The sequence below is a fragment of the Priapulus caudatus genome, unplaced genomic scaffold, assembly GCF_000485595.1.
Source record: "Priapulus caudatus unplaced genomic scaffold, Priapulus_caudatus-5.0.1 Scaffold747, whole genome shotgun sequence".
Lineage (NCBI taxonomy): Eukaryota > Metazoa > Priapulida > Priapulimorpha > Priapulimorphida > Priapulidae > Priapulus > Priapulus caudatus.
This window is the reverse complement of record NW_014577808.1, coordinates 147,517-156,874: the sequence shown is the minus strand read 5'-3', so window position 1 is coordinate 156,874 and position 9,358 is coordinate 147,517. Positions and strand designations below refer to the sequence as shown.

The following is a 9,358-nucleotide window of genomic DNA, read 5'->3' as shown; positions in this document are numbered from 1 at the left end:
AACATACTCGGAGGCTGAGGGAACTCTACGTGGATGGTCGCGTATTGGTACCACACACGACTTACACTGGACGCATCCGATAGCCAACGTAGGGCACTCCACTGAGGCACAACGAATTATTCAACCCAATTTAAACGTAAGACAACCCACAGCAATGAGGGCAGATCACCGACCGACACAAACCAGCGAGCTAGACTCTACAGGTCAAGGAATAGGAAACATTCTCGTTCAGATGCTTAAGGACACTAGGGCACAACAGCAATCTTTAGTAGAAGCTCTACAGCTACAAAAAACCGAAATGATGTCATTCGATGGTGATCCTCTCAAGTACTGGGGTTTTATCCGTGCCTTTGAGAACATTGTGGACAAAGATACCATAAGCAGTGAAGCGAAACTTGCCCGACTGTTGCAATACTCTACAGGGCCCACAAGAAAGCAAATACAGTGCTGTAGTGTCATGGAACCTGCCGAAGGATATGCTCATGCGAGGAGTCTCCTCAAGAGCCGATTTGTAAGCTCTTATCTTATATCAGAAGCTTGGATAGAGAAGATCAATCGTCGTCCTGATGTAAACGGCAGTAAGGCTTTGCGCGACTATGCTGATGACCTGCGCATCTGCAGAGAGACGTTATCCACCATGGGGAATCTCGGTGAGCTGAACAACAGCAGGAGTCTTCTTCAGATAGCTGAGAAACTACCCATGGACTTGCGCCGATGTTGGACAAACAAAGCTTACCATATTAGGACGAAAGATGAGCGAGTCCCTAACATCGATGATATGGTTGAGTACGTCGACGCAGCTGCAGACCAAGCGAATGACCCAGTCTTCGGCAAGCTCGTGCAGGAGCAACAAGCAACAAGCAACAGCACAAGGACACGTCAAATAACAAGAAGGGGAGGCAGCGTTTTACCTTTAACGTTCAGGTAGATCAATCTGCCACTAAGTTTGTCTCCCGTCAAACGCAGACCACACATCGAGCGCACAGTGCCATGAACCCCACGGGGACTGAAACCCCATGTCACTATTGTGGAGGCCGGCACTCGTTGTTTGACTGCAACGGCTTCAAGTCACTGAGACCCGGCGAACGGCTAGATTTTGTGCAGAGTAAACATCTTTGCGTAAATTGTCTGTGCTCTGGACACCGATCTGCTGAGTGCTCCCGGAATTCAGTGTGCACTGTGCCTGGCTGTGGACAGAAGCATACGAAGTTTCTGCATCTTCCACGTCCAAGAGACAATGTGGTAATGGCTTCGACAATACCAAGGAACGACATCAGCAACAATGAGAGTGACAGACAATTTCAGACACTTGCCAACCTTCGAACACCCACAGCGAGCACCTCAACGAATGCAACATGAAGTCGCTCTGAGGCCGACGTGGGTAAGGTGGCTCTCCCTATTGTGCCAGTTAAGGTTCGAGGATATGGAGCCATCGGGTTTATGACGACATATGCCCTGCTTGACTCAGGATCTACTCAGAGCTTCTGTTCAGAGGAGCTGGTGAAGAGACTAGGAGTACTTGGACGACATAACACAATAACGCTTACAACCCTAGACAACAAGGACGTTTGCACTGACACCCATGTAGTAAGTCTTAAAGTGGCAGACTTGGAGAATGAAAATCTCATATCCATGTCGCATGTTCTCACCAGGCCCAAGCTCCACATCAGCAGTGACAACCTTGTGACAAGAGCAGACCTCGACAGGTGGCCACATTTGCAGGACATTACTATACCAGACATAAACACTAAGGAGGTTTACCTTCTTATTGGTCAAGACAACCCTGCTGTATTGATATTTACGGAAGTCCGTGAAAAAGGCTCAGGAGCACGCTATGCAACTAAGACCATTTTGGGCTGGACTCTCAATGGTCCAATGAAAGCAGGGCCCTCAACTCGTATTTCCTCACACTGGCATCGATGCTGATGCTATTCTTCAACGCCAAGTGGAAAGGTTTTGGAAGCTGGACGATGTGGGAGGAGACACCATCGGAATGTCAGTTAGTGATAGGAAGGTTATATATATCTGGGAGCAATCATTGCATTTTGAGAACGGACATTATAGCATGGATATTCCCTTCAAGCAGCGACCGCCCCATCTTCCTGACAACAAGTCGCTGGCTGAACGTCGGCTGCATCTCTTAGGTAAGCGGCTTAGCAAAGATAACGGTTTACGAGACAAGTACGTTGCCGGAATAGTTGAAATGCGCAACAAGAGGTATGCAGAGATGGTACCGCCCGAGGAGCTAAATCGCACTGATATGTATGTGTGGTACCTGCCCCATCATCCCGTAATACATCCCAGAAAACCTGGGAAGGTGAGAGTTGTATTTGACTGTGCAGCAAAGTACAGCGGAATATCACTTAATGACGTGGTACACCAGGGACCGGATCTAGCCAACAAGCTGGTTGGAGTACTGCTTCGATTCAGGCAGGAACCCATAGCCTTCATGGCAGACATTGAAGGAATGTTTCACCAGGTCTTGGTCAACCAAGATGACAGAGATACACTCCGTTTCCTTTGGTGGAAAGATGACGACCCGACAAAGTGTGTACAGGTGTACCGAATGACCGCACATCTGTTTGGAGGAGTGTGGAGCCCGAGTTGTGCGAATTTCGCGCTAAGGCGTACTGCATCTGATAATGCTTGGAAGTACAGCGCTGACACCGTCAACACGGTTGACAAGAATTTCTATGTTGATGATTGTTTAATGTCAGTTTCAGATGCTACAAAGGCAATAGAACTTGTTAAACAGCTACGAGAGATGCTTGCCATAGGTGGGTTTTGCCTCACCAAGTGGATCAGCAATTCACGTGAAGTAGTACGCTTGGTTCCAGAGTCAAGGTTGGCCAAGGAAGTCGTGTCTCTAGATTTAGACAAGGATCCTTTGCCTGCCGAGAGGGCGCTTGGAGTACTCTGGAATACGGAAACTGACATGTTTAGTTTCGATGTTAACGTGAAAGACAAGGCTCTCACTCGACGAGGCTTATTGAGCATTGTAAGCTCAGTATATGACCCCCTGGGTTTTGTAAGCCCATACATACTGAAGGATAAGGTTCTCTTCCAGGAGCTGTGTAGACTCGGGACTGGCTGGGATGACCCTATGCCTGAAGCTATAGCCAATCAGTGGGCCCGGTGAATAGGAGACCTACCATTGCTTCGTGGCATGTCGATCCCGCGCTCCATAAAACCAACAGCACTAGACGATACAAATTCGGCGCAGCTATATTATTTTTCAGATGCTTCGGAGAGCGGTTATGGAACTGCGACATACTTGAGGATTGTGGATGGTTTAGGACAAGTGCATTGTAACCTTTTGATGTCAAAGGCCAAAGTAGCGGCCTTAAAATCTACGACAATACCACGCCTGGAATTAGCAGCAGCTGTGCTATCTGTCAAGCTAGATGAAATGATACGCTGAGAATTGACAATGACACTGCTAGACTCAGATTTCTGGAGCGACAGCATGATAGTCTTGCACTACATAAGAAATGACGACAAGCGATTTCAGACGTTTGTTGCCAACCGCGTTGCCAAGATCCGTGAGCACTCATTACCCACTCAGTGGCGATACGTGAATACTCAATCCAATCCTGCAGATGACGTTTTACGAGGACGTACTGTACAAGAGCTTCTTGACAATGAGCGGTGGATACATGGGCCCAGCTTCCTATGGCAGAAGGAAGCGACTTGGCCAGTGCAGCCTGAATTTTCTGAAAAGGCTCTAAGCCACGATGTTGAGGTTAAGAAGGAACCTCGAGTGTATAACGTAGCGATTGATGCCGGAGGCGACGTCATCCATACCCTGTTAAAGAGACATTCAGCATGGTATAAACTCAAGAAGGCCGTGGCTTGGATCCTACGTGTTAAAGGCATTCTTCGCCATAGAATTCAGAAAGCCACTATGACAACCCATATTCGTGGACAACTCACAGTGCACGACATTGCGACTGCTGAAATGGAGATAATCAGATATATCCAGGGAACGAGCTTCAATGATGCCCAGCTCAAGTTGAGCAATATTCGTAAACTTGCACCCATGACATCTAGAGACAACATAATCTGTGTTGGAGAGTGACTGGCAAATGCGACCCTCAGTGCAGAAGCCAAGCACACGTGGATTCTCCCCAATCGTCACCCAGTTGTTGATCTGATCATCCGACACTACCATGTGGCAACAGGACACTCCGGCATAGAACGCACACTTGGAGAGATACGGCAACGTTTCTGGATTGTCAAGGGCCAAGCAGCAGTAAAACACGTGATATTCCGCTGCATTCCATGTCGTAAAATGAGAGCCTCACTTGAGTCGCAATGTATGGCAGACTTGCCAAAGGATTGTGTCACCCCTCCACCATTCACTATGGTTGGAGTAGACTTTTTTGGCCCTTTCATGGTTAAGCGAGCTAGGAGTGAGGTTAAACGATATGGTTGCCTTTTCACGTGCCTCACAACTAGAGCCGTACACATTGAAGTGTGCCACTCGTTGGAGACGGACTCCTTTATCAATGCACTTCAACGCTTCATTTCTCGGCGTGGAAATCCGGTTGAGGTGCGCTCAGATAACGGTACCAACCTTGTTGGAGGAGAAAAGGTGCTGCGCCTTTCCATCCGTGAGTGGAATCAAGGGAAGATACAGGACTTCTTGTGCCAAAAGGAGATCAAATGGATATTTAACCCTCCGACAGCCTCCCACATGGGTGGGGTGTGGGAACGCCAAATTCGGACAATACGTTCCATTTTGAACAGCTTGCTTGATCAGCAACCGCTTAATGATGAAGGACTTGTCACCCTCATGTGCATCGTAGAAGGCATCATGAATGGTCGTCCCATTACCAAACTATCCGATGGCCCACGTACGTGACGCGGCTCAATTGACACCTAACCATCCGCTGTTACTTCGCTCTGGTCCATCCTTCCCACCTGGAATCTTCGTTAAGCAGGATGTTTACCGCAAACGATGGCGCCAAGTTCAGTATCTGGCTGACGTATTCTGGCAACGATGGCTAAAGGAATATCTGCCATCGCTACAGGAAAGGCAGAAATGGTTAAAAGCAGAAAGGAATCTGCAAGTTGGTGATCTCGTACTGATCAAATACGAAAACACTCCTCGTCACCAATGGCCTTTGGGTTTGGTGGTGCTCCCTCTCTCTCCCTCGCTCTCTTCTCTCTCTCTCGCCTCTGTATATATATATATATAATATATATATGTGTGTGTGTATAATATCAGGTTACTATCCGGGAGACGTAACGATGCGCGTTGAGCGATCGTCGCTGGTGTGACCTGCTGTGTCTGTCACGCGACGCACAGATATAGTCACGCAGCACGGCCATACTGTTACTGCTCTGCTGCTGCTGCTGCTGCGCTGTTGCTCTGCTGCTGCGTTGCTAATACTGCTGCTGGCTGCTGCTGCTCTGCTATACTGCTGCTGCTGCCTGCTGCTACTGCTGCTGGGTGCTGCTGCTGCTTGCTTGATTGATGATTGATTGATGATTCGATGATGCTGCTGCTACTACTGCTGCTGCTGCTGCTGCTGCTGCGACTGCTACTGCTGCTGGTTGCTTGCTGCTGATGCTGATGCACTGATGATGAATGATGATGATGAGAGCTGCGCTGGCTTACTACTTACTGCTGCTTGCCTGCTGCTGCTGCTGCTTGCTCCTGTTGCCTACTATAGCGTGACTGCTTGCTGCCTGCTGGTTGCTGGCTATACCTGCTGCTGCTGGCTGCTGCTACTGCTTGGCTGGTGCGCTGCTGCTTGGCTGCTGTATGATTAATGATGATGATGATCGATGCTGCTGCTGCTACTACATACTGCTGCTGTGCTTGCTGCTGCTCTGCTGCTGCTGCTGTACTACTGCTGCTGCTGCTGTTGCCTGCTACTACTCGCTGGCTTACTCCGCTGCTTGCTACTGCTGCTGGTGCTGCTGCTGCTGCTGCTGGATGATGATGAATGATGCGGCTTGCTGCTGATGATGATCTGCTGCTGCTGCCTGCTGCTGCTGCTGCTGCTACTCTCGCGTCCGGCCGCCACCACCGCCTGCGCGCGCGCCGCCGCCGCTGCCGCCGCCACCGTCTCAGCTAGCGGCGTAGCCACAGGCACTTGAAGCGTTTCAATAAAATATAATTGCTAAATAAATACGAAATCTATTACTAGCAATTCTATAATTGTTTTTTATACTCTCTTTCACCTATTAATGCCGACAGTTTCCTGGTAATATTCCGTCCAAGATCCTTGTCAACATACGCTGCCGGCGGCACTTGCTCTCGCGGCTGCCACTGTGGCACGCTTACACTTATATATTATAGTGTTATGTAGCATGTAGCATGTTATATGTAGCAATTATAGATTTTATTTGAAACGCTGCAAGTGCCTGTGGGCTACGCCGCTAGCTGAAGACGGTGGCGGCTGCAGCGGGCGCGGCGGCGGGCGGCGGCGGTGCGCGGCGGCACAGCGGCGGTGGTGGCGGCGGACGCGAGAGTCACTTCACGCTTAATCTGATCCTTCGCAAGGCACTCTCTCCTTGTCATGCTCTCTCTCTCTGTCTGTTTGGTCTGTGGTGGCAGTGATGGGAGATGCTGAGAAAGAGGGGGGATGCTGAGATATAGGGAAGGTGCCATGCAGGCAGAGGGGATGCTGAGACTATAGGGAAGGTGGCCTGCAGCATGAGGGGATGCTGAGATATGGAAGGTTGGCCTGCAGCAGAGATGCTGAGATATAGGGAAGGTGGCCTGCAGCAGAGGGGGATGCTGGGATATAGGGAAGGTGGACTGCAGCAGAGAGGATGCTGGGATATAGGGAAGGTGGCCTGCAGCAAGCGGGTGTGCTGGAGATATTAGGGAAGATGGCCTGCAGCAGAGGGGATGCTGAGATATTAGGGAAGTGGCCTGCAGCAGAGGTGATGCTGAAGATATAGGGGAAGGTGGGCCTGCAGACAGAGGGATGCTGAGATATAGGGAAGGTGGCCTGCAGCAGAGAGGATGCTGAGATATAGGGAAGGTGGCCTGCAGCAGAGGGGATGCTGAGATATAGGGAAGGTGGCCTGCAGCAGAGGGGATGCTGAGATATAGGGAAGGTGGCCTGCAGCAGAGATGCTGAGATATAGGGAAGGTGGCCTGCAGCAGAGGGGATGCTGAGATATAGGGAAGGGTGGCGTGCTGCAGCAGAGGGGATGCTGAGATTAGGGAAAGGTGGCCTTGCAGGCAGAGGGGGGATCTGAGAGTATAGGGAAGGGTGGCCTGCAGCAGAGAGATGCCTGAGATATAGGGAGGTGGCCTGAGCAGGGGGGAGCTGAAGATATAGGAAGATGGCCTGCAGAGAGGCGGATGCTGAGATATAGGGAAGGTGGCCTGCAGCCAGGGGGATGCTGCAGATATAGGAAAGATGGCCTGCAGGCAGAGGGGATGGACTGAGATAGTAGGGAAGGTGGCCTGCAGAGGGGTGCTGATGATATAGGAAGGTGGGTCTGCCAGCAGAGGGGATTGCTGAGATATAGGCGAAGGTGGCCTGCAGCAGAGGCGGATGCTGAGATATAGGGAGAAGGTGGGCCTGGCACAGACGGGGGATGCTGAGATTATAGGGAAGGTGCCTGCAGCAGAGGCGGATGCTGGGATATAGGGAAGGTGCCTGCAGCAGAAGGTGATCTGAAGATAAGGGAAAGGTGCGCTGGCAGCACAGAGGGATGCTGGAGATTATTAGGGAAGATGCCTTGCCCAGGCAGAGGGATGCTGAGATATAGGGAAGGCTGGCCTGCAGCAGGGGGGATGCTTGAGATATTAGGGCGAAGATGGCGTGCAGCGAGGGATGGAGAAAGGGAAGGTCGCTCAAAGAGCTAAATATAGGGAAGGTGGCCTTTCAGCATCGAGATGCTTGAGATATAGGGAAGGTGGCCTGCAGGCAGAGAGTGCATGCTGAGATATAGGGAAGGTGGCCTGCAGCAGAGGGGATTGCGAGATATAGCGGAAGGTGGCCTGCAGCAGAGGGCGGATGCGTGAGATCATATAGGGAAGGTGGCTGCAGCAGGAGCGGTGCTGGATGGGAATCGGCCTCCACGAGGGTTGATATAGGGAAGATGGCTGCAGCAGAGGGGGGATGCTGAGATATAGGAAGATGGCCTGCAGCAGAAGAGGATGCTGAGATATAGGGAAGGTGCTGCAGGCAGAGGGGATGCGGACATATTAGGGGAAGGTGGGCTGCAGCAGAGGGGAATCCGCTGAGATATAGGGAAGGTGGCCTGCAGCAGAGATGCTGAAGATATAGGGAAAGGTGGGCCTGCGGCAGAGGGATGCTGGATATAGGGAAGGTGGCCTGCAGCAGATGGGGAATGCTGAGATATAGGAAGTGGTCCTGCAGCAGAGTGACTGGAGATATAGGGAAGGTGGCCGTGGCAGCCAGAGCGGGATGCTGAGATATAGGAAGGCTGGCCCTGCAGCAGGGGGGATGCTGAGGATATAGGGAATGGTGCCTGCAGCAAGAGAGGATTGCTGGAGATAGTAGGGAAGGTGGCCTGGCAGCAGAGGGATGCTTAGATATAGGAATGGTGCCTGCAGCGAGGGGATGCTGAGATATAGGTGAAGGTGGTCGTGCAGCAGAGATTGCGGATTATAGGGAAGGTGGCCTGCAGCGCAAGATTGCGGGAGATATAGGGAAGGTGGCCTGCAGCAGGAGGTGTGATGCTGAGATATAGGAAAGGTGGCTGCAGCAGAGAGATGGCTGAGATATTAGGGAAGGTTGGCCTGCAGCAGAGGGGATGCTGAGAGTATTAGGGAAGGTGGCCTGCCAGGCAGGAGATGCGGGAGATTATAGGGAAGGTGGCCTGCAGGCAGAGAGGATGCTGAGATATATGGGAAGGTGGCTGCAGGCAGAGGGGGGCATGCTGTAGATATAGGGAACGGTGGCCCTGCACAGCAGAGGGATGCTGAGATATAGGGAAGGTGAGCCTGACAGCAGAGAGGAATGCCTGAAGATATAGGGAAGGTGGCTCATGCAGAAGATGCGAAAGTGGGAGCAGGGGATGCTGAGATATAGGGAAGGTGGCCTGCCAGCCAGGGGTGCTTGGGAGATATAGGGAATGTGGTGCTGCAGCGAGTGATGCCTGAGATATACGAGGGAAGGGTGGGCCTGCGCCATGGCAGAGGGAATGCCTGAGATTTAGGGAAGATGGCCCTGCCAGCAGAGGGGATGCTGAGATATAGGGGAAGTGGCCTGCAGGGAGAGGTGATGCCTGAGATATAGGGAAGGTGCTGGCAGCAGAGGTTGGATGCTGAGATATTAGGGAAAGGTGGCCTGCCAGCAGAGGGGATGGCTGAGGATTATAGGGAAGGTGGCCTGCAGCAGAGATTGCTGAGATATATTCT

At 51.5% G+C, this 9,358-nt stretch overlaps 2 protein-coding genes across 2 annotated transcripts; both read left to right on the top strand.

Moving 5' to 3' along the window:
* The first annotated feature begins 154 nt into the window (after positions 1–154).
* LOC106813265 lies at positions 155–1,926 on the top strand. The gene is made up of 3 exons (XM_014817363.1): positions 155–853; positions 967–1,105; positions 1,409–1,926. The coding sequence occupies exons 1-3, from the start codon at positions 155–157 to the stop codon at positions 1,924–1,926; spliced, it is 1,356 nt and encodes a 451-aa protein (XP_014672849.1).
* A 1,504-nt stretch (positions 1,927–3,430) lies between these two features.
* LOC106813264 lies at positions 3,431–4,078 on the top strand. Its single transcript, XM_014817362.1, has one exon. The coding sequence runs from the start codon at positions 3,431–3,433 to the stop codon at positions 4,076–4,078; it is 648 nt and encodes a 215-aa protein (XP_014672848.1).
* Positions 4,079–9,358: the final 5,280 nt, after the last annotated feature.

Coding starts and splice junctions, on each gene's coding strand:
- LOC106813265 (XM_014817363.1), top strand. CDS start 155: ATGAGGGCAGATCACCGACCGACACAAACCAGCGAGCTAGACTCTACA. Junction 854..966: donor AGCTCGTGCAGGAGCAACAA/GCAACAAGCAAC, acceptor CGTCAAACGCAG/ACCACACATCGAGCGCACAG. Junction 1,106..1,408: donor ACGGCTAGATTTTGTGCAGA/GTAAACATCTTT, acceptor CTATTGTGCCAG/TTAAGGTTCGAGGATATGGA.
- LOC106813264 (XM_014817362.1), top strand. CDS start 3,431: ATGACACTGCTAGACTCAGATTTCTGGAGCGACAGCATGATAGTCTTG.